Here is a 24,134-nt window from a genome sequence, read left to right as displayed (position 1 = left end):
CAAGTACAATTGGTAACAATGGGAGTCTAAAGAGACCGGCAGTGGGGGTGGAGAAGAATTTTAAGTCAGGCAAAAGAATCAGGCAGCCTGAAGGGGCGGGGCTGAAGACCAGAGCCGGCGTCCCTCGGCCTGAGGAGCTTGAAGCTCCTAGGCTGGGAGTCAGAGTGGGGCTCAGGTCTTGGAAGCACTGGAGCATGGGTGTGGGCAGGGATGCTGAACAGGTTGGCGGTGGCAAGAACTTGGGGGTGGCTGGAAGGGGCGTGGAGGAAGGTGGGCGAGGCCGGGTTGAGGGGGAAAAGGGTCACGGGGTCAAGTGAGCCCTACGTCCGGTTGGGGGCAGGAGGAAGCTGAAAAGGAGGGACAACTACAGGAGGTGCTCTGTTTGCTCCAAGATGTCATCTTCCTATCCACTCTACCCTACCATGATTCTGAGGCTTGGATTGTTATGAAAAAAGAGGAAAAGGCAAGGCAGCTAACATTAATATTTCTTCCTTGCCCGAAGCAGACTTCCCTGATGTGTGGAACTGTTCCCGAAGCTGTAGCTCTTCACGACCATCTCTACTTTCTTCCTTCTGAGGCATCCTGAAACTTCTGTCATGGAAAAGTACCACGTGTTGGAGATGATTGGAGAAGGCTCTTTTGGGAGAGTATACAAGGGTCGGAGAAAATACAGCGCTCAGGTGGTGAACAAAGAGGGATACCTCTTGGGTGGGATTCTGTACCCTCAACTCCAGTGGAGAACGGGTCCATAAGGGAAGCCTTCATACCAACCTGTAATCCTAAGGCATTGACTCCTTCATACTTCTTATGGAGTGCGAGCTTTGAAACTGGATTACTTGGGTTCAAATCCTAGCTCTACTTGTAGCCTTAGAACTTCGGGACAGGTTACTTAACCTCTCTCTGCCTCAGTTTCCATATTTATAGAGTGAATGTAATTATAGAATCCGATTGATGGGGTTTAGGATTAGATGTAATGTCACACTGAATCATTTAGTACAGTGTCTAGTAAACAACACAACTAAATATTATCGCTACTATTAATCATTATTATCGAATGCAGGAAGAAATAAACCACCTGAATGCTGTTCTTCTCTTTCCATTTTTCCTTCCTTTCATTTCCCCCAGATCCCTTAAATCTTGAGTTCTTTACCCAAATCAGAACACCTCTCCCAGAAGCCACCAAAGGGGTCTGTCTGGCAGAGGCTGTTTCCTCCTGGGGCAAGGGATAGGGAAGCCTGGGGAAGGCCATGGTACCATGGGGAGGCTGGAGTGGGAGACTGGCAGGTATAGTAAGAATTGCTCAATCTAAATCTGACTTCTGGAGTTTTGAGGCTAAAGTTTCAGTAGTGTGTTTGGGCCTTGACTGTTTATCTTGCCACTGACAGGTGGTGGCCCTGAAGTTCATTCCAAAATTGGGACGCTCCGAAAAGGAGCTGAGGAATCTGCAACGAGAGATTGAAATCATGCGGGGTCTGCGACATCCCAACATCGTGCATATGCTCGACAGCTTTGAGACTGATAAAGAGGTGCATTTTAGCTTGGGGTTACCTCTTCCCAAGAAGTGTCTTAGGAATTTTCCAACCTCGGGGCATAAATCTGGAGCCATAAATGCCTTTGCCTTTCAGGTGGTGGTAGTGACAGACTATGCTGAGGGAGAGCTCTTTCAGATTCTGGAAGATGATGGAAAACTTCCCGAAGACCAGGTATGTTCCCTGGCTTGTACTTCTCCCCAGCCCTGACTTTTTTCAGGTTAAGGACTGGTAGGGAAAGCTGAGGGCACTGAGAGTCTCCATTTTGAAAATTTCTGAGAAAAATACAAGAGTAGGTGTATATAGAGGCAGTGTGGTGTGACAGTAAAGTATATCAATCCCAGAGCCAAAATCCCCGAATACAAAGGTTGCCCCTACCACTCTCTAGATGGATCCTCTTGGGCAAGTTATTTGAACCTCTTTGTGCTCAGTTTCCTCCTCTTAAATTGGAAGTAATAATGTCTGTCTCAGAAAGTTACTGTGAGGATTCATGTAAAATGCTTAAAAGAGTTTCAGAAATACAGTATTCAACAAGGTTAGCTGTTATTGATGTTGTTGTTGTTATTGGGCACCATTAGGGAAGAAGAGCCAGTGTGGCAGTACCAGAGAGGGCAGGAAGGTATAAGGTTTGTGGTTAAGGCAAGATTTGCCACCAACACTTAGTGGTTAGCAGTGGGATTTCATTGAGCCCATTTTCCAGCAACACATATTCTAGGGGTTTTCTGTACTCTAGCAAGTAGGCCCTCCTCAGGACTTCCTGTTTTAGCATTCTGTCCCCTTATGAGCACTCATGATTCTTGGTGAGTCACTTATTCCTTTTTAAAAAAAATATTTATTTATTTTTAGAGAGAGGGAAGGGAAGGAGAAAGAAAGGGAGAGAAACATTCATGTGCAAGAAATACATCGATTGGTTGCGTCTTGCACACCCCTAAATAGGTACCTGGCCCACAACCCAGGCATGTGCCCCGGCTGGAAATCAGACCGGCCACCCTTTGGTTCACAGTCTGGCACCCAATCCACTGAGCCACACCAGCCAAGGCCACTTATTCTTTTTGTCTGTCTTGTTTCTTTGACTGCTTCTCTTGAGAAAGGGATTTTGTCTTACTTAATATCAGCTAATGTGTATTGAATGCTTACTAAATGCTAGGCACCATTCTGAGCATTACATCACATGCTTTAATTCATTTAATCCTTACGATAATCCTAAGGGGTAGGTGGTATCATTATTGTCATGTTATGAATGATGAATCTGAGAGGCACAAGATAATTTGCCCGTGGTCATGCAGCTAAGTGAATGTTCAATGAATGAACAAATGAAAGAATGAGTGAGTAGGGAAGCAGAAACTGTAGAAGGTGTCATGTGAAGCTCTGGAAGGAAGGGAAGATCACATCAGCTGTGGTTTTAGGGAGGGGTCTTTGGGCTCCTCAGTAGGCCCCTTGCTCTGACTTCTCCTTTTTTTCTCCCACCTGACTGACCCCTAGGTTCAGGCCATTGCTGCCCAGTTGGTGTCAGCCCTGTATTATCTACATTCCCACCGCATCCTCCACCGGGACATGAAGCCTCAGAATATCCTCCTTGCCAAGGGTGGTGGCATCAAGCTCTGTGACTTTGGGTGAGGAACCCGGCCTCCTGTCTCTGCTTCCATTTCTGCAGGGTGTCTTAGACCATTTGCTTGGCTTACGTGGGCCTTGTTTTAGAACCTGAGCGAGAGACTGGGACTCCTTGCTGGGTCTTTTGGAAGGTGCTTTTTCTGTTGAGGTTTGAGATATCTGGCACAAATGAGAGGGAGGAGCAACCAGGTCTAGTTTTTATTGAATATCTTCTCTCTACATTTCCATTCTATCACCTGCAGATTTGCCCGGGCTATGAGCACCAACACAATGGTGCTGACATCCATCAAAGGCACTCCCCTCTATATGTCCCCGGAGCTGGTGGAAGAGCGACCGTATGACCACACCGCAGACCTCTGGTCTGTGGGCTGCATATTGTATGAGCTGGCTGTAGGCACCCCTCCCTTCTATACCACGAGCATCTTTCAGCTGGTCAACCTCATTCTCAAGGACCCTGTGCGCTGGCCCCCAACCATTAGTCCTTGCTTCAAGGTAATGGATATAGAAAGGAAGATTACTTTTGCATTGGAAACCTGTCTCCCTCTGCCTCTGTTCCCTTTTTTAAAGTCCTTTGCCACAGCTGGGCAGGACTTTGCAGTTACTGAATTAATGCAGGGGCTGGTCCAAGCCACCTTGCTTTTGTGCTGCAGAGGCTTCTGGGAGGATATGCCAAACTTGGGAATAGCAGCACCTCCTTGGGCCAGGATTTCTTTTATCACAATGGAAAGGTGATTTCGAGACACCAGAGATAAATACTGGTTCTTTTACGTACCTCTCTTCCACTTACTTCCTCTCAGATGATATCTTGCTTTGCAAACACAGCTTTGAGTCCTCTTCCTGAAAGAAGGAAGGAATCTTCAGCTATCCAGACAGCCAGAGCTAGTGGGGCTTGCTTCGCGATTAGGGGCAGATGACAGAGGTGGTGTCTGCTCCTTGCAGCTAAACCTCAGCAGGCTGGAGGAAGTAGGGGTGGAGGGAGGGAGGAAAGAGTCGACTCTTTTTATTTCTTATCTAAGGCAAGATTTGGACTTTCAGTGGAATTTAAATGCAACTTTCTTCCAGAGTGAAATCTCATTATAACTTTCCTTCACTTTATCTAAGATGAAAAGGGACAGGCTTTTTCCCAACCTATTTAGTTACTCCCTAAGTAATTATCAAAAAAGAATCTAAACAAAGGAAACTTCAGCTGGTGGTACACATAGGTATTTTATTCTTAGGGCAGATATGCAGTCATCTCCAGCCAGAGCCATGGTATACTGATGACCTTGTTTAAGAACAGTGGTCATAATCTAGTGCGTTCTATTCCTGTTTCAGGCCCAGTTGAGGAGTTCCCCAAGGATACCTCATAATGATGTACCCTTTTTAGACACAGTTTCCTTTCCCTTCCACCATCTGAAGACCTACTGAGAGATTGCTGGTTTTGAGTGCTCCCAAACACATCTTTACACTGTGACTTGTGCGTGTGAGTGTGCTTTCAACCGTAAATACATCTGTTCCTACTCAGCTATAAACTGCAGTCAAAGGGAGGGCAAAGTGAGCAGTTTGGGATTCCTTTGAATGTTTGCTTTCTTAAGGTGATTGTGAAGTGACATCCCTGTCTTTCTCCTAGTTTTTTTCTCACTTCTTCACAAAGCTGGTGACATTGAGATTTCTGTTTTTACTTCCGGGGTTCCAAAATGGCCGTGGACAGGAATTGGGACCCTCCTCCAAGAGATGAGGCAGTGAGTTCCTTCCATGATTTCAGCCAGGGAAACGAGGCCTAAGGATAGGGTTAGAGAGGGTGTGATCAAGACCAGCTGGTCTGCTGTAAGATCATACTCCAGAATCTTGGCTGGCAGGGTGTGCTGATTAGTGAGAGCCTATATGGAAGCAAAGGCTGAAGGGGGATTTTCTCTCCACAGAACTTCCTGCAGGGACTGCTCACCAAGGACCCCCGGCAGCGCCTGTCCTGGCCAGACCTTTTACATCACCCCTTTATTGCTGGCCGTGTCACTAGTGAGTCATTAGGTTTCCCAGGGCTTTTACACTTCCTTAGTGTTCTCCCCTGTTTACCCACCTTCCCCCAACATCTGGATCCAAAATATCTTCTTGACCCCACCACCTTGAACTCTTTTCCTAGCTCTTTACCTAACCTTTGCCACTTCCCTTACAGTCCCCCTCCCTCTTTGTCACTTTGTCAAAGCAGTCTTCTTCCACAGAAGCCTGGAGACACTGAAGTTGCCTCTGGCCAAACAGACATGGTGCAGCTCCAATATGATTGTGTCTTCCCCCTCTTCCCTCCCTGCAGTAATAACTGAACCAGCAGGCCCAGATTTGGGCACCCCATTCACCAGTCGTCTCCCTCCAGAACTTCAGGTCCTAAAGGACCAACAGGTGCATCGGCTGGCCCCCAAGGGCAATCGATCTCGCATCTTACGTCAAGCCTGTAAGCGCATGGCTGAGGAGGCCAAACAGAAGCAGGTGTGTGGGAATATGTGGGGAATGTGGGACATGACCAGGCTAGTGACTTTCTAGAGTTGTGAAAGGGCCACAAATAGGATTTGTACTGCACTATGGCACCCACATAGATCTGATCCAGTGTCTCCTGCCCACTTCCCATAGAAACACCAGAACACAGGACCTGCCCTTGAGCAAGAGGACAGGACCATCAAGGTGGCTTCTGGCATGGCCCCTCTGCCCAGACTCAGGGCCACTCCTCAGGAACCAGGGCTTTTGGCTGGGATCATGGCCTCAGAAATGAAGAGCAGCTGGGCTGAGTGGGGGGCTGGAGAGGCCCCCCCTGCACCTCGGTGAGGAGGGTACAGCCAGGGATTTACAGGGTGAGGTACCTTGCAGATCTTCAGCTCTAGCCAAAGCAAACAAAACATGGTCCCTGTCACTGAACATGGACAGGGCCCTAGGGGTCTAAGTCCTTGGATTCTTGGATTCGAACTCCAGATACTTTCCTGATTGATCAGGAAACATGGGACCTTTCTTTTCTCTGTGCCTCAGCTATACATTAACTGAAAGGGGCAGAATTCTCTCAATACAAAAGGGAAGATTATTTGAGTTGGGAGCCAAGGTATACTTACGAGTAAGATCCAAAGTTGGGGGGCAGTCAAGGATGTGTGTGTAGTGGTCAGCATATCCTGTCCTAGCCATATCCTAGAAGGTTTCCTCTGTCCAGTCCTACATGCCCTTTTCTTCATTCCTAACCTGGCTTGGAGCGAGGGGCAATTTAATGAACCCCAAGCCTCACAGGTCTGTAATTCATCCTACCTCCATTCCCTCTGGCAGGGAAAACCAGATCACCCAGGACAGTGAACAAGCATTCCCAGAGCCGAGGCCAGAGGTGGCGAGCCAGCAGAGCACTGATGTAGTAGACCCGGAAAATGAGGTGAGCGCCAGGGGCTCTGCTTGGCCTTGCCTCTGCCACAGGATGTTGGGTCTGGGTAGATGTTTTTCTATAACAGCGATTTCCAGTCCTCCAAGTATGAACTCCCCATGTGTTAAAAACTGCATTCTTATTTATAGACTTTTAATTGCAGTTTTCTGAACATGTAATTACTAAAAATTGGAAGACGTTAAGTAAAAATGTAAGTCCCTCTTAGGCATTGTCTAGGTCCCAAAGGTGTCTGCTGTTTTCAGTTCCGTCTGTCTCCTTCCAAACTTTCTGTACTTTTGTATATACGTGTATGCACACATAGAAATATATAGTGTGGCTGTTTTAATGTTACTGAGTTCTTACCATAGTATTGCTTTACATCATGCCTGTCTTGTGATATGATCTGTTTTAGGTATCATTCTACATCTGAACATGTAGTTCTACTCAATCTTCTGTGGGGTTTTGTTTTTTTTTTATGGTTTTAATTTTTAAAATTTATCTCTTTTTAATCTGATTTTCTCCTTATCTTTAATTATTGTTCACACTATTTTTTTTAAGGGATTTTATTAGAGAGGGGAAGAGAGGAAGAAAAAGAGGGAGAGAAACATCAATGTGTTGTTGCATTTAACGTGCCCCCTGCTGGGGACCTGGCCTGCAACCCACGCATGTGCCCTACATGGGGAATTGAACCTGTGACCCTTTGGTTCACAGGCCGGCACTCAATCCACTGAGCCACACCAGCTAGGGCTGTTGTTGACACTATTGCAGATGTCCCTATATTCCCCTGCTTTGTCCCCTTCCTCCCAGCCCCAGCTCCCCCTTCCCTCTGGCCAACACTACACTGTTATATCCCTTTGGCTAATCCCTTTACCTTCTTTCATCCAGTGTCCTCCCCACCCTCTAGGGTTTTAACTTTTTATTGTGAAATAATTCACACTTAAAGAATAATTGTGAGAATACTACAAAGAATTTCTGTATACCCTTTCACCAGGATTCACCAATTGTTAAAATTCTGCCACTTTGCTTTATGATTCTTTTTTTGTCTCTCTCTCTTCTATTTATATAGAATATAAATATTCTATATTTATATTTATATATATAAATATATTTATATTTATATATATAGTATATATATATACACACACACACTCATACATGTATATACGTGTGTGTGTGTGTGTGTGTGTGTGTGTAATATGTCTGTCAACTTTCTGTATCATTTTAGGGTAAGTTGCAAATATGCTCCTTTACCCCTAAATACTTCAGTGCATATTTTCTAAGAACAAGGTTATTTACTTGCATTACCACAGTACAGTTATAGAAGTCAGAAATTTAACATTGCTGCAATTTGGTTGCCTAATATAATCTATATTCAAATTTTGCCAATTGTTCTAGTAATATTCTTTATAGCAAAAAATTTCTTCCTGATTCACAATCCAATCCAGTGTTATGCATTGCATTTAGTTGTTTTACCTCTTTAATCTCCTTTAGTCTGGAATAATTCCTAGCCTGGTTTTTTTCCTTGCCTTTCATGACTGGCAGTTGGAGGTACACAGGCCAGTTAATTTGCAGACTCTTCCTCAAATTGATATTTCCTCATGATTAGATGGATATTATGCATTTTTTTTTGGTAGGAAGACTACATAAGTGACGCATCCTCTACAACAATCTTCTTAATAACTTCTAAGTATTTTCTAATATGGATGAGCCATGACTTATCATTCCATTATGGTCCAGCTTATGCCATTTCCTTTTTTTTCCTTAAATTTATTTTTTATTATAAGCCATACTGCAATGGACGTCTTTCTACGTATCCCTTTATGCGCACATGCCAGTGTTCTCCAAGAGACTTTTCAAGACCCCTCATCTACATCCAGCTATACCTTTTTAAACTGGAAACTGGAAAAAAATACGTCTGTGCCAAAGGAGTCACTGGTTTCTTGCAGTTACTTCATGATCCCCCGGATCGGAAGCTCGTACCCTCGACCTTACAGTTACCTCCTGACTTCTGCCTTTCCTCTGTCCCTCAGGAGCCAGACAGCGATGATGAATGGCAGCACCTGCTGGCGACGACCACGCCTGTGCCCATCCGGCTGAAGGCCCCTCTCACCCTGCTGTGCAACCCGGACTTCTGCCAGCGCATCCAGAGTCAGCTGCACGAGGCTGGAGGGCAGGTGACGGGCAGAAGGATACTGTGGAGGGGATTTGAGACTATTTTCACCAATGAGATATTAAAAAACATTGATTGGCATAAGGAGAAGGTGGAAGTTTGCCCCTTTCCAATTGTTTCGATTCTTCTGATTAATTCAGAGAGATTTGCTAACCTCCTTTTAACACAGAAAAAGCAGGCCTCGGGTTTCTCTTTCTGAAGGGAAAAGCATCCACCTGGAGCAGGGATCATCAAACTTTCTAATGGTAAATACTTTAGGCATTTTGGGCCATGAGGCAAAAATGGGGGACATGCCCTGGCTTCTGTGGCTCAGTGGACTGAGTCCCGGCCTGCAAACCAAAGGGTCGCTAGCATGAATCCCAGTCAGGGAGCACGCTTGGGTTGCAGGCCAGGTTCCCAGTTGGGGGCATGCGAGAGGCAACTGATTGATGTTTCTTTCACCTATCAGTATTTCTCTTCCTCTCTTTCTCCCTCCTTTCCCCTCTCTCTAAAAAAAAAAAAAAAAAAGTACATAAAATTTTTTTTAAATGAGGACATTATGTAAGTACTTCTGCAATGAGAGGAAAACGTATCTACATAATTTCTTAAAAAGATTTTATTTATTTTTAGAGAGAGGGGAAGGGAGGAAGAAAGAGCAAGAGAGAAACATTGATGTGTGAGAGGAACATCGATTGGTTGCCTTCTGTACACTCCCAACTGGGGACCTGGCCTGCAATCCAGACATGTGCACTGACCAGGAATCAAACTGGAGACCCTTCAGTTCACAGGCTGGTGCTCCGTCCACTGAGCCACACCAGCCAGGGCTGTCTGCAAAATATTTATTGACAAAATGAAAACTATAGCTGTGACAATTAAGTACACAATATTTTCTAATACAGATATACTAACTAGAAGAATGAGATTTGTTTTTAGGGGGTAACATTTGGCTTAATTGGCATTCATAACAGTATTCTCTCATACAATGCCTTTCCTTGCTTTTCTCAAACACAGTGATATTCCTTCCAGGGTACTCACTGAAATATGTTGCCTGCATCTTTCTTATCTGCTCCCTTTTCTTTAAAGTCTTAATGATTATTCAATAAATGTACCAAGATGTGAAACCATCACCATAATCCAGTTTTAGAACATTTTTATTCCCCTAATAAGATCCCACATACCCATTTATAGTGAGTATTATTCCTACCCTCAGTCTCAGACAACCATTAATCTACTTTCTGTCTCATGGATTTGCCTTTTCTGGACATTTCATATAAATGGAATCATATAGTATACAGTGTTTATGTCTGGCTCCTTAGCATAATGTTTTTGAGGTTCGTTCATGCTGTAGCATGTCTCAATACTTCATTCCTTTTTATTCCTGATTAGTATTCCATTATATGGATATATATCACATTTTATTTATCCATTCACCAGTTGATGAACATTGGGGTTGTTTCTACTTTTTGGCTTTTATGACTAATGCTGGTGTGAACAGTCATGTAGAAATCTTTGTAGACATGCTTTCATTTCTTTTGGGTGGGTACCAAGGAGTGGAATTGCTGGGTTATATGGTAAATCTATGTTTAACATTTTAAGAAACTATTGAACTACTTTCCAAAGTGACTATACCATTTTGCATTCCCACAACAAGATATGAGGGTCCCCATTTCTTCACATCCTTGCTGACATGTATTATTATCTGTCTTTTGATTATGGCCATTCTTGTATGAAATTGTATATCATCATTTTAGTTTTCATTTTGCTAATAACTAATGTCAAGCATTTTTCTATGTGCTTATTAGCCGTTTGTGAAATTTCAGTTCTTTTGTTTATTTATTGACTTTTTAAAATGTTTTTATTTATTTTTAGACAGAGGAGAAGGGAAGGAGAAAGAGAGGGACAGAAATATCAATGTGTGGTTGCTTCTCACATGCTCCCTACTGGGGACCTGGCCTACAACCCAAGCATGTGCCCTGGCTAGGAATCGAACCGGTGACCCTTTGGTTTGCAGGCTGGTGCTCAATCCACTGAGCCACAGCAGCCAGGGCCTCTTTTGTTTATTTTCAAGTCGGGTTGTTTGTCTTCTTATTGAGTAAGAGTTCTTTGGGTATTCTGGATACAAGACCTTTTTCAGATATGTGATCTGCAAAAAATTTTTCCAGTCCTCGCTCTTTCTTTTTATTCTCCAGAGTGTCTTGAAGCTCAAGGGTTTTAAATTTTGAAGTCCAACCACCACATTTTCCCTTCCTAGATTGTTACTGGTGTTGTATCTAAGAAATATTTTCCAAACCCAAAGTCTTGAAGACTTTTCCTCTGTGTTTTTTCTAAAAGTCTTCTAGTTTTAGCTCTGACATTTAGTTCTCTGATCCATTTGAGTTAAATTTTGTATATAACGTGAGGTACACAATGTGAAGGATCTAAGTTCATCTTTTGTATGTGGGTATACAATTGTCCCAGCACCAATTGTTGGAAAGACTCCTTTTTCCAGGGAATTGCCTTGGCACATTGCACCTCTCTTTTGGGCCTTACATGTTGTGCTGGATAACTTTTCAGTGGGGAAGCAGGTTAAAAGCTCTGCCTCCTGGGTAAGACTTCCTAAGCTGGAATTCCACCTGAACTACTTTTCAGCTGTGTAATTATTGACTACTTACTTAACCTACCTAGAAGCTTCAGTCTCGTCATTTATAACTGTGCTTGTGCCTACTTCAAAGGGTTATTGTAAAGATTAAATGAGCAAATAAGTGAAAGATTTAGAACAATGAATAGCATACTCTAATGCACTTGATGTAAATGTTACTCTTTCAAGAATAATCTTTTAAAGAATAATCATTAAAAATATAATACTGTACTTAGTTTGCAGACTGTATAAAAATAAGTGGTTCGCGGGGTTTAGCCTGTGGGTTGTAGTCTGTCAACTCTTGGTCAGGAGTTGAATAACACTGTTTTGCCTATCTGAAGTTGAATAATATTTGCTTGGTGTCCATTGTTTCTAATTTTCAGAAGTATATACGTGTGTGTGTGTGTGTGTGTGTGTGTGTGTGTTTTGTTTTTAAGCTGAAGGGCTGGAGAAGGGAGGGAGCAGATAGGAATGGCATTAGGTCTGACACAGAGATCCTAAGGGGAAGTCCCCTGCCCCTTGGTGACTTGACCATCTGTAGTACTCTTCCCTGGTACAGTTTCCCTATTCCCTCTTCTCTGGGCTTTAGACTCCTGAAGAAAAGAATGAGAACATCTGATATGATTTGCCAACTCCTTGGGGACACTTCATGTCTGTGACTCTTCTTTTACCTCAGGTAATATTGATTACTGCTTCTTGCCCTTGTGTCACCCAGATCCTGAAAGGCAAGCTGGAGGGTGCTGCCCACATCCTCCCTGCACTCCGGGTCCTGAGCAGCCTTCTGTCCAGCTGCAGTGACTCTATTCCACTGTATTCCTTCTGCCGTGAGGCGGGGCTCCCCGGGCTGTTGCTCAGCCTGCTCAGACACAGCCAGGAGAGCAGCAGTATTCAACAGGTAAGCACTATGCAGGGAGCCTCTAAAGACTTCCAGGAGTCCCTGCTCAGATTTCCCTCCTTCGAGCTGCCATCTCTATTTGGCCCAGTTGCCTTTTTTATTTTCTCTCCTCCTCTTTCTAGTTAGTTGACCATGAATTGCAAACTTTAATACCTTATGACGCCAGGCATATAATGTCATTCAGTGAAGAGGACTGTGTTGGGCTATGTGAGTCTTGGGGAATGGATAAGCTGGAGATCTCATGCCCAGTCTAATGGTGGATCCTCTCCTCAGCTCCAGCCCGCTGTTGCCATGTGGGAATATGGGCCCAGTGTTGCCAGATCTTCCAGTTTTCCAAGAGAAGCTCGAAATCCAGATTTTTATGTGTAATTTCCCAATATTTAGAGCACTGTGCTTTGAAATGTTAAATCCTTGGCTTTACTGACCCCATCTTACAGAGTGGGGTACTGAAATTCAGAAACTAACTGACTCATGCACAGGCTCTAACTTGTAAACAGTCACGGAGGTGGTAGTAGAAGAGCTCGGATTGAGACTTGGCGTGTCTGGGGACAAACCTGTATATCCTCGTGCTGCGTTCTGCCACAGTTAAGCTGAGAAAACACTTCCCATTAAGAGGTGTTGAATGGGACCTAGGCTCAGGCAGCTAGAAAGCTGCACTCTGCTGATGAGTATTAATCTTGAGTGTTTTAAAGAAATTTAGAAAAGAATTTGAGCTATTTTGAAAAACAGAACCATCTAAACTCATAATGCTGTTCAGGCCAAACAAGACACGTTTTCACACTTCTTACAGCCCTTGGGCTGCCACTGGTTACTTCTAGATCTCTTTTCTCTGTCTAAATGCTCTCTTCCTCCTTCCTTTTTTTGTCTGGTGAGCCCGACTGGATATCTGATACCTTATTTTACTGCTTTTTCTATTCTTTTTCTCCATCTGCATTGCCCTTACCCGCTGTCCTCTTCTCGGCAGCAAAGCTGGTATGGGACCTTCTCCCAGGACCTGATGGCAGTGATTCAGTCCTACTTTGCCTGCACCTTTAATCTGGAGAGGAACCAGACAGATGACAGGTGGGATAAGGCACAGTTTTGCTCTGTTGGCCAGGTTAGCTTCCCTTTCTATCCCCATTCTTCCCTTCTCCTCTAGGAAGAGGCTAAGTGAGAAGCCATTATTTGTGACAGGTTTAGGATCAGCTGACTGACTCCTCAGAGTCCAGCTTGTCCTCTTCAGGACTCTGAGACACCTCCAAGTTTGCCTCAAGACTTTAGGGTTTTATGGGTCCGCAGTCACCACACACCAAGTGAATGGATCAAGATGTGAATAACCTGGAGAAATGGCAAAGAGAAGGGGCTTGGAGGGTGTATATGTGAGACTGTGTGTGTGCTTAGCAGCAGGGAGAGATGGGAGCATTGTGATGTGTTCCTTGTGGAGCTTCTCCTACTTTCCCAGAACTGACCCATTCACACAGGTGATCTTTTAGCAGAGAGATGAGAAGGAACCATGGGCTCATTTTTTCCCAGCTTGCAGGTATTTCAGGACGCTGCCAGCCTCTTTCTGGACCTGCTGGGGAAACTGCTGTCCCAACCAGATGACTCTGAGCAGACTTTGCGGAAGGATAGCCTCATGGTAATCCGTTCCCAATTCCAGATTTCTGTCTCTCCTGTCCTTCCCTGTGTTTCTCCCTCCCCCTTTGTTATGGCTAGATAGGGTTAGAGCAAGGTAATCAAATATTTATTGAATGACAACTATGTGCTATATGCAGTTTGAGTAAATGAAAGTTCCTATCTTCAAAGGACCAGGACAACTAGGGGAGATATATAAAGTGATCAAGGACAATAGTATGAAAAGTACATTAGAACTTTGTATAAAATACAGAAGCACTCCTGAAGAAGATTAATGCTACTTGGACAGTCATGGAAGAAGTCCTGAAGAAGGACATCGTATCTGCTAGGATTTGGAGAATACATAGAGGTTTGTCAGGTAGATGAGGCAGGAAAGTAGAGAGGATATTTTAGGTGTAAAGAACAGCATATAGAAAGTCTAGCCTGTTTTAGCGAACCTCAAGTAGAGGTGTTTCTTTCTGAAGAGACTTGCAGATCAGCAAGTATTTCCCAGCCTTAATTGTCCTATGGACTAGTAAACTATATGGATATAGGTTCTCTACCCTGGACAGTGGAGGTGAGGGCAGGGGAATGGAGGATTGAATGAGAAAATCTCAGAGGAGACAGTTAGGGAGGAACATGTGCAAGGAAGTAAACAATTGCCTGGTCATTATTCACACTGGCAATTCACACAGGTTTGGGCTACATTCCTGCCTCTAGCTAGCAGTCCATTCAACTTCTTGTAGTCTGAGAGCCTATTTTAACATCCCTTACCCTTTCAAGGCAGGAAGCTTTTCACATCCAAAGTGAATTTTGGCCAGCAGCAGCTCACATCATTGGCCAGCACTTCTCATATGTCATTGTGCAGTGAGTAGCATGGGGAGTCTGGAATAGGCCCCACACCTCCTGAAATTCTGAATCAGAGGACTGGATTGGGAAGGATCCAGGAATCCCCAGCAACTCTGATACCCATGGTCACAGATGACACTTTGAGAAACATCATTTAGGGAGCAACTAAACAGAATAACTGACAGAATAGGACTGACACCTGAAATTCCTGTTCTTGAAAAGCAAAGGCAGTTCCAAATGCATCTTCCGAATGAGTGGAACTTAGAATTGGATAGCTAGTCCCCCTGAGTTTTCCTCCTCCTTTCTCAGTTCTCTGGGGATTCTTGGTCCCTGCCCTCAGCCTAGCCAGTTTTCTGGTGCCCTAATGTGAACCCTGCCCTTGTCTCCCTCAGTGCTTTACTGTTCTGTGTGAGACCATGGATGGAAACAGCTGCACCATCTCCAAAGCCTTTTACTCCAGCCTGCTGACTACACAGCGAGCTGTGTTGGACGGGCTCCTTCGTGGCTTGACAGTTCCACAGCTCCCTTTCCACACGCCCCCAGGTAACCAGCGTGGGGAGGGGAGGGCTGACTTGTTGAGTAGGTCCAACTCTGCTCTTTCTACTGCCATTACCTAGACACAGTGCCTGGCATTTGGTGGTGAGTGCCTAATAAATAACTGTGAGCTGAAAGAATGGAGGGGGATCTGAGAGAAATAGCTAGACCTACCCTGCATTCTTGCCCTTCTCCATAGGAGCCCCTCAAGTGAGCCAGCCACTTCGGGGGCAGAGTGACGATCTGCCCGGGGCTGTTTCCTCTGCGCTGGCAGCAATGTGCATTGCCCCTCTCGGGCTTCCTGGCTGCTGGGAAGCCAAGGAGCAGGTTTGAGCCGCAGTTTCCTGTTCCTCTCACTCCTGTTGCCAGGGTTGGGGAGGCTGGCCCTAGCTTCTCAGAAAGGCAGAAAAATATGCTTTTATAGCTCCCCTTACCCTGTACATTAAGAAACAGATGATCGTGCCCTGGGTCTGGGCCTGTTGTAGAACATGATGTGGCCCGAATCCCAGAAGCCTTGGTTGGAGAGCTCAGTGACAAACTGCCCATATGTAGTAGAGCAGTTGATCTGGAGCTCCCAGTGATGCTTCTTCAAGGGCTCAGGATTCAGGTTCCCTGCTCCCTTTTGGCTAGCAACACTGTTGTCTGTACCTGCCTACACTGGGGCTAAAGATCGTGACTTTTGGTTCTCCATTGGCCCTACCTACTGGGAATGGAATGGGGTCTGAGGTTCCCGGTTAACCTGGGGAGGAATGACAAGCAAGGGTATGAGAGTCCTGATCAGTGGGAGATTTGAGAGAAATAAGATTGGAACAATGGGAATGGGATTGAGTCTTCAGGAATGTCCCTGCAGATCTCTCGGCATTTGGCAAATCAGCTCACTGAGGACGACAACCCACTGAGGCCATCCCTCATCTCTGGTTTGCGGCGTCCCATGCTGTGCCTTCACCTTCTTAAGGTACTGCCTGCCCATAACTGTTGGCATGCAGATTTCTTTATAACCCCAGCACTGAGAGAGGGAGAGAGAGACCGAGATGAGAGACATGCTTGCAGGAGGACCCCTTTCTGCTTTTAAATCTTTCCAACTGAGATGGCCCCAGTATTAGCCAGTCCTCACCGGCACTGAGAAGTATCCTTATCTCACTGTCTTACAGCAAGAGGTGGAAGTGGCCCAAACTTCCCTAATACCCCCAAGTGTGGATATCACATCTGTTGAGAGGCTACCCTGCTTTCAGCTGAGCCTTCAGTCTAGGAGCCCAGGTGCTGCTCTGCTCACAGACAGACTCCTCTCCACTTCCTTAGGTTCTCTACTCCTGCTGCCATGTTAGTGAGCACCTGTGCCGTCTTCTAGGGCAAGAGCCCCTGGCCTTGGAGTCACTGTTGATGTTGGTTCATGGCAAGGTAGGCCAGCAACACGGGGGGGGCATCTCATGGTGGCCCCCTATCTCGAAAAGAGATTGCTCTGATAGCTTCAGTTTTCTCTGTAGATCAAGATAGTGGATTGGGAAGAGTCTACTGAAGTGACACTCTACCTCCTCTCCCTTCTGGTCCTTCGGCTCCAAGACCTGCCTCCTGGGTGAGTCACAGAGGAGGGTCTCTAGACTGAAATCTACCCACAGAGCTCACCCTGACATAGCTGACATAGAGCAGCCTGTCCTTAGACGGGACTGGGATAGCGTGAAGCTTTCTCCACAAAGAACAGACCTCAGTTTCTGCCAACTTTGCGACTTGGAGTTGGACGTGTAGCCCAGGTGGAGAGTGCTTGCCATTCAAGGGAGAAGGAAGGCCACTCACCGGCCTCCTTTCACACTGCTGCATCCCTTGATATATCTCCTTATTCCAGAATGGAGAAGCTAGGCAGTGAGATTGCTACTCTCTTTACCCGTTCACACGTCGTCTCTCTTGTGGTGAGTTTTCAATTTTTATCCTCCTCCTCTTTTTACCCTATCATCCCACCTCTTTGGGAGCAGGGGAGTCATTACCTGCTTTGCAGCTGTTTATGCAGGGTTCTTCTGGTCTACGGCAGAGATCTAGATCCTCTCTGCTTGTGCTGAGTACCATGCCTTCTCCCCTCTAACTCTCTAGAGTGCAGCGGCCTGTCTGCTGGGACAGCTTGGGCGGCAAGGGGTGACCTTTGACCTCCAGCCTGTGGAGTGGATCCCTGCAGCCACACATGCCCTGTCGGCCCCTGCTGAGGTGAGGCCTGCCAGGGAATGCGCAGATGTTTTCTCTGGGTCAAACAAGGAGTGCATTCAGGGAGAAAAGACTGAAGTGCCAGCCAGCATAGAGTCAACTAAAAAGTGGTAAAGGAATCAAGGAATCTTTCCTACCCTCTGCACCCAGATAATTGATCCCTCTGACCCCAGACTAGTCAGGGCTTCAGATCTGTTGTTAACGCTCTGGACCACTAAACACTCTGATGCCTGGGGAGGGAGGCATCATTTCTGTCTTGGACTTAGGCACTTGCCCACTAAAGGTTCTCTCTTTTCCAGTCCATTTTCTTCACTGCCACCAGAGTGAGCTTTCAATAAAGGAAAATCTGATCTTTTTTCCAAGCAGTAATTACTATAACACATAAATATGCACCGAATACCAGACATTTTTCTAGGCTCTGAGAATACAGCAGTGAACAAAAGAGTAAAAATCTTGCCTATATGGAGCTTGTGTAAGTCCTCAGAGGCTTCCCACTGCTTCTGGGATAAAATCCAAATTCTTTAGCCGGCTACTGAAAGCCCATCTGTTACCTCTAGGCCCTATAATCCTGCTTGACCAAAAGAGTTACATTTCCAAAATCCACGATGGTCTCTCACGACCTGCCTTTATATATGCCATGACTTCCTCTTGGAATGTTCCCCCTTACTACCTTCACCTTTTCGTGCCTGCCCTTTAAACTTGTAATCCCAGCAGTTTCCCATCTCTAGGATGCAGAGTTAGGCACTCTTACCTGTAAACTCCCACCCTCACCCCAGCCTCTTGTTTAGAAAGTGTCTTCCTAAACTGTAATTTTTTTCTGTGTCTGTTTACCCTACCAGACTGTGTGTCTTTAGAATAGAGTTAGTCATTTAATCGAATAGGCAGGAACCAAGCCTCCCCACAACCCCAGGCGGAGGCCTGCACAGGCCTGTGAGGCCATCTCCTACGGCTCAGAGGTCTGCATTCTTCCTGTCTCTCTCCTGCAGGTCCGATTGACTCCACCAGATGGCTGTGGATTCTATGACGGCCTGCTTATCCTTCTGCTGCAGCTCCTCACCCAGGTACGGCTGCATCTTAGGGCGCATGGGAAGTAAGGGGGGGCAAACTGGGTATTTTAGGGAGCTGCTGGACATTAGAAATGAAGAAGCTATCCGCAAACTACTGAGATTGTGATGGCTTTAGATGGGCCCACCTGTCTTTAGTATGAACCCTTTATTTTTATTGATTTTATAGAGAGAGGAAGGGAGAGAGAGTGAAAAACACTGATTCGTTGTTCCACTTATTCATTCATTGGTTGATTCTTTTTTTTTTTTTTTAAGATTTTATTTATTTATTTTTGGAGAGAGGGGAAATGAGAGAGGGAGAGAGAGAGAGACATTGATCTGTTGCCTCTTGCATGCCTGCAACAGGAGACTTGGCCTGCAATCTAGGCATGTGCCCTAACCGGGAATTGAACTGTTGACCTTGCAGTTTGCAGGCCAACGCTCAGTCCACTGAGCCACACCAGCCAGGGCTCATTGGTTGATTCTTACACGTGCCTTTACCAGGGATCTAACCTGCAGCCTTGGTGTATTGGGACGATGCTCTAACCAACTGAGCTACCTGACCAGGGCAGTATGAAACCTTTGAAGGGAGCTATTCAGATGCATCCCTTGGGATTCAGTGGGAAGAAAAGTTTAATTCCCTGGTTTCCAGCAGACATGCATATAGGTTGAGAGGTCAGGAGGTTAATATGTGGTAAGAAAGGTTACTAAGATAACAGGGAAATCCTAGCTGGGAAAACAGAAGGGATCATTTCTGGGACTCCCTTTCCTCGTTGGTCAGGGACAGGAGTGAAAAAAAGGCATTTTGACTCCTGACTTTGAACCCACCGACGCACCCTCTTTTAATTTTGTCTCCAGCAGGGGAAGGTTAGCCTGATAAGGGACATGGTTAGCTCCGAAATGTGGACTGTTCTGTGGCACCGCTTCTCCATGGCTCTGAGGCTCCCCAAGGAGGTATCTACACAGGAAGAGGCGCTGTCACTGTCCAGTCCGTGTAGCTCAAGCTCAGAGCCAGACTGGATGCTGATCTCCCCCCAAGGTAGCTTTTCATCTGCGTAGCCGCCTTTGTGGGTCCAGCATTGATCCCTCCTCATAAGGAGAAGCCTAGAGCTGGGTTAGCCATGGAAATTGCTGCCGCTGCCTGCACAGAGGATGGCAAATTCTACCCTGAAATTGTTCAGGGATGAGGAAGGAACTGAATAAGTGGCAGCCCTGGGAGCCACGGGGACGCAGGAGCATCTGGGCTTCTTGTCTGCTCCATTAGGTCTTCATTTTTGATGTCCCCAGGTGTGGCAGCCCTGCTGAGCCTGGCCGTGGCCGCCTTCACCCAGGAGCCCCAGTTATGCCTGAGCCACCTGTCTCAGCGTGGAAGTAGCCTCATGTCCACCCTGAAGCATCTGCTCTCCCCCGGCTTCCTCCAGCAGCTGGGCCAGGCGTGAGTTTTAGCTACAGGAGGGAGAACTGAAGATCCAGAGAGTGCAGTGGCGGGCAGGGAGCGGGGGGCAGGACAGAAATAGCTGACAGCTTGGGCCATGAGGCAAGAAATGGTCTGCTGAGATTGGGGAAGGAGAGCTGGACTAGGAAATTTGAGAGGGGAGACAATAATAAAAGGTGGGTGAGCAAGGCCGAGTAAACCCTGCTGCTCCTCCCTCCTTAGGCCTCATGGGTCTGAGTTTCTCCCCGTGGTGGTGCTCTCTGTCTGCCAGCTCCTCTGCTTCCCCTTTGCCCTGGATGTGGATGCTGACGTCCTTGTGGGTATCTTGGCTGACCTCACAGGCTCGGAAGTCACAGCCTACCTGCTGCAGGTACTTTGGAGGCATGAAGGTGGGAGAGGAAGATGACCAGCCACTTTGTGCCTTCTAATTCACTTCCAACAGCTGCAGGGCTCTTTTTGGCCACTGTAAGAGTAGAGCATCCGGTTTGATCTAAGAGTTGGAGTGGAAAAGCCATGCAGGCCTGAACAGAGGCACGTGGTTAGAGCTGGGGCTGGTACCTCCATCAGTCCCTTACCGGAATTCCATTGGAGCTCAGTGGGGTGGACATCCCAGTCTAGGTACTGGAGACTCAGCTCCCCACCCAGGAACCGCTTCTCTGGCAGCGCTTGGCATTAAACTGGGTCTTTGACAAGCAGAGCAAGGACTGAACTTGGAAAGGACCTTTTCTCTTGAGGTCCACACAGTGTGTCCTGTGGGGTGCTGTGGGTCAGCTCTCAGCTCTCTGTGGTGTTTCTCTCCGTAGCTTGGCTTTTCTCCCAGATTTTGGGCTCCTTCTAGCTATCAAGTTGCAGCGTGCTCTCCTTCTCCATGAACTACTTTTTACTGCCCCCTCCCTCTTCTAGGTCTGCTGCTACCATCTTCCATTGTCACAAGTCGAACTGCCCATCAGTCTCCTCACACACCTGGCCCTCAGGGATCCCACCTCTGTCAACCAGTTTGTGAACACAGTGGCTGCCTGCCCCAGAACTATCGTCTCGTTCCTCTCAGTTGCTCTTCTAGGTGACCAGCCGCTGCTGAGCTCTGACCTTCTTTCCCTGTTGGCCCACACAGCCCGGATTCTGTCTCCCAGTCACTTGTCTTTTATCCAAGAGCTCCTGGCTGGCTCTGATGAATCCTATCGGCCCCTGCGCAGCCTCCTGGGCCACCCAGAGAATTCTGTGCGGGCCCGCACTTATGGGCTCCTGGGACACTTGCTCCAACACAGTGTGGCCCTGCGTGGGGCACTGCAGAGCCAGGCTGGACTGCTCAACCTCCTGCTGCTGGGACTTGGAGACAAGGACCCTGCTGTGCGGCGCAGTGCCAGCTTTGCTGTGGGCAACGCGGCCTACCAAGCTGGTCCTCTGGGACCTGCCCTGGCAGCTGCGGTGCCCCGTATGACCCAGTTGCTCAGAGATCCTCAGGCTGGTATCCGGCGCAATGCTGTGTCAGCTTTGGGCAACTTGGGACCTGCGGGGTTGGGGGAAGAGCTGTTACGGTATCAGGTACCCCAGCGGCTCCTGGAGATGGTGTGCGGAGACCCTCAGCCAGATGTGAAGGAGGCTGCCCTCATTGCCCTTCGGAGCCTCCGCCAGGAGCCCTGCATCCACCAGGTACACTCCAGGGGACTCAGGGACTGCGATGATGGGGTTGTATTTCATAGCAGTTTTTTGAGAAGGCCTTTAAGGAATTGGGACATCCAGAAATCAAAGTTTGTCCTCTTGAGAGCAGGAAACCCAGGGACAGTGTCTTGGAGATGAGTTTTTCATTTCCTATCTCTCACCCCGGAGAAGGGATGGGACCTGGAAGAGGGCTCCGTTGGGCTGGGAAATTCCTGAGATATCAAGGATGACTGCTTCTCTCCTCTAGAGGCTGCAGGAGAGGGAGGTGAGGGAAGATTGGAGATGTTGAGGTACAGAGTGGTTTCCCTTCTGGGAGCCGTGAAGATGTTCTCTCTCTCTTAGCGCTTACCATGTTCAAAGCACCTTGCTAAGAGTTTTACCTTCATTATCTGGTTTAAGCTATTTCTCATTTTGCAGGCTGTGATGCTGAGGCACAAAGATTTTATAAATTGTCCAAATTATGAAGCTAGTATTTTGGACTGGACTTTTGAAGTCAAGAGCCTGAGTGTAGAACCCATATTCTTAACCATTGCTTTATTCTGTCTTTTCTGCTCAAGTTTCAGTGTATGAACAGCCCAATGAAATCACATATCTACCTATGATAAAACTAAACCTCCAAATGATAATAGCTCAGAATGGTAGCATTCATGCAGAACAGAAATTTTGACAGGATGGTAATGATATATATTGTAGGATTTTCTGGCAATCCATGCGGGGACATCATAAAAAGGATTCTTGGTAGTAATGAGGTTAAGTCCCACTGGCCCAGATCCACAGGTGGGAATCACAGGTTTACTATCACTTCTTCCTGGGGACAAGTGCATGGATCCCTTGGTGCCTTGGTTTCATGGTCTGTAACCACAGAGAGTGGAAATAGACCTCTGGTCCTGGTGATTCCTGCCTCCAAGGTTTTACTTTTCGCACACAAACTATTTTGAGCCTCCAAGAGCAACCCCCCCCCGCCGCCACTTTTTTTTCCCCTGGAGTGGGAATTGCTAGGCCAAATGAGAGTCCTGTGCATGTTGTGTTCTGTCATCTGCTCTCCATCCCACAGGTGCTGGTGTCCCTGGGTGCCAGTGAGAAACTAGCCTTGCTCTCTCTGGGGAATCAGTTACTGCCGCACAGCAGCCCCAGGCCTGCCTCTGCCAAACACTGCAGGAAACTCATTCACCTCCTGAGGCCCACCCACAGCACGTGATCCCAGATTTCTGGGGTCCAGCCTCCAACCTTTGTTGCCCTGCTATTGCCAACTCTTCCTTTTTCTACTATACAAGCCACCAACTCACCTGAGAGCTAAAGAGATTTTAAAAAGAGAGATAAGCTGCCAACTCAACTTAGAATGAGAAACTAGAAGATATTTATGTATAAAGCTCCCCCCACCCCCAATTCAGGATGATTTTAACCAGTAAACTTCATTGCTGTTGGTGCCAGAGAAGATTCCTTCCTTTTCTACATCCAGGGGTTTTTGTCTCCAATACTGTGCCTTTAACCCCAGGTACCTGCTTCCCGGATCTTGGGAGAGACACCTTCCACCCGAGAGATCTCTTCCTTTCTGGAGCGCCTGTAATCCTCCCAAGAGGTCCTTGGTTTAGGCGCACTGGCCCAAGGACAGTGATGAGGACAGAGCCTGTCTCAGCTCTAGACTCAGGGGGTAAATGCCGTCAGTCCCTGTTGTGGAGGGTTTCTCAGTCCGTTGTCCACACTCCCGTCTATGGGAGGGGATGGGGAGAGTGTATTGAGTTTTTTCTTTTTGTAATTTGTTTGTAAAGTCTTGTAATAAAAGGTGTGCCTTACCCCACTTTGAGCTGCTGGAGTAAGGGGTTGGGAGGTTCATCACCACTTTGGCTTCTGTGTGGTGCTGGAAGCACTGGTGTCCTGTTCACACAAGATCCTGGTTTGGGAGCGTAGTTATATCTTTGGCTGCCTTCCAGCTTCTTTTATCACAAATTAGTTACATGTGGACACCTACTTCCAAGCCCAGGCCGGTGCCGCTGAAATAGGAAGTAAATGATTGCACAGAGAAGTAAATTGGATTGCTTTGAACTCTCTCCGGTTTGGTGGGTAGTTTTAATATTTCGTGGCATTTTAGCGTATAGAGAAGCCCAGCTGCTTTAGTAGGGCAGCTGTTTATGGAGACTGCAGTTTTATAGGAAGGGGTGTTTGGCGGACTCAGTTAGGATTGTAATCCAGCTGGTGACGTACTGGAAAGCCTAAGCCTTGACTCATTGGCTGGCTTGTGACAAGCTTCCCCGGGCCCTCATTTTTCCATCCATAATGGGAGGCTACTTTTTGTCCTTCTTACGTTCCCTTATTTTTACAAGGAATTTTATTTAGTCCTTGTCTACATTGCCCACTCATTGTCTGTGTTTATTATATATTAGCAAAAGTAAGATTTTTCCATTATTTCTTCCTATCCTGATTGTTTCAGTCAATTCAATACATATTTACTGAGTCCTTTCCATAGGCCAGAAACTGGTCTGATAACTGGGAGTAAAGCAGTGCCCGTCTGCCGCAGACTTTCCATTCTGGTGGGGGAGTCAGTGAACTTACCAAAATGAGTGAATTAATATATAGTATGTAGGAAAGTAATAAAAACTCTGGAGAGAAATAAAGCAAGGGGCAAGGGGTAAGAAGGGCTGAATTGGATGGTCAGGGTAGGCCTCGCC

General features: G+C 46.5%; 1 protein-coding gene across 1 annotated transcript; it reads left to right on the top strand.

Moving 5' to 3' along the window:
- The first annotated feature begins 122 nt into the window (after window positions 1-122).
- Window positions 123-23,260, top strand: STK36 (serine/threonine kinase 36). The gene is made up of 27 exons (XM_054585655.1): window positions 123-221; window positions 503-680; window positions 1,386-1,526; window positions 1,626-1,703; window positions 3,012-3,142; window positions 3,383-3,632; window positions 5,042-5,135; window positions 5,428-5,600; window positions 5,742-5,929; window positions 6,417-6,516; window positions 8,535-8,678; window positions 11,986-12,165; window positions 13,130-13,227; window positions 13,678-13,783; window positions 15,000-15,150; window positions 15,341-15,468; window positions 15,992-16,096; window positions 16,441-16,539; window positions 16,626-16,714; window positions 16,982-17,045; window positions 17,224-17,334; window positions 18,318-18,392; window positions 19,233-19,413; window positions 19,662-19,809; window positions 20,032-20,179; window positions 20,713-21,459; window positions 22,523-23,260. The coding sequence occupies exons 2-27, from the start codon at window positions 597-599 to the stop codon at window positions 22,664-22,666; spliced, it is 3,957 nt and encodes a 1,318-aa protein (XP_054441630.1). The 5' UTR covers window positions 123-221; window positions 503-596; the 3' UTR covers window positions 22,667-23,260.
- Window positions 23,261-24,134: the final 874 nt, after the last annotated feature.

The sequence above is a fragment of the Pteronotus mesoamericanus genome, unplaced genomic scaffold (assembly GCF_021234165.1).
Source record: "Pteronotus mesoamericanus isolate MK-2021 breed Mesoamerican mustached bat unplaced genomic scaffold, CSHL_Meso_final contig_90, whole genome shotgun sequence".
Classification (NCBI taxonomy): Eukaryota; Metazoa; Chordata; class Mammalia; order Chiroptera; family Mormoopidae; genus Pteronotus; species Pteronotus mesoamericanus.
This window is presented reverse-complemented; position numbering and strand designations above follow the sequence as displayed.

Bases quoted from the DNA above. Each gene is read 5' to 3' on its own strand.
- STK36 (XM_054585655.1), top strand. From the start codon at position 597: ATGGAAAAGTACCACGTGTTGGAGATGATTGGAGAAGGCTCTTTTGGG. The intron at 12,166-13,129 runs GTAAGCACTATG...TCTTCTCGGCAG, and splicing joins AGAGCAGCAGTATTCAACAG to CAAAGCTGGTATGGGACCTT. The intron at 18,393-19,232 runs GTACGGCTGCAT...TTTTGTCTCCAG, and splicing joins TGCTGCAGCTCCTCACCCAG to CAGGGGAAGGTTAGCCTGAT.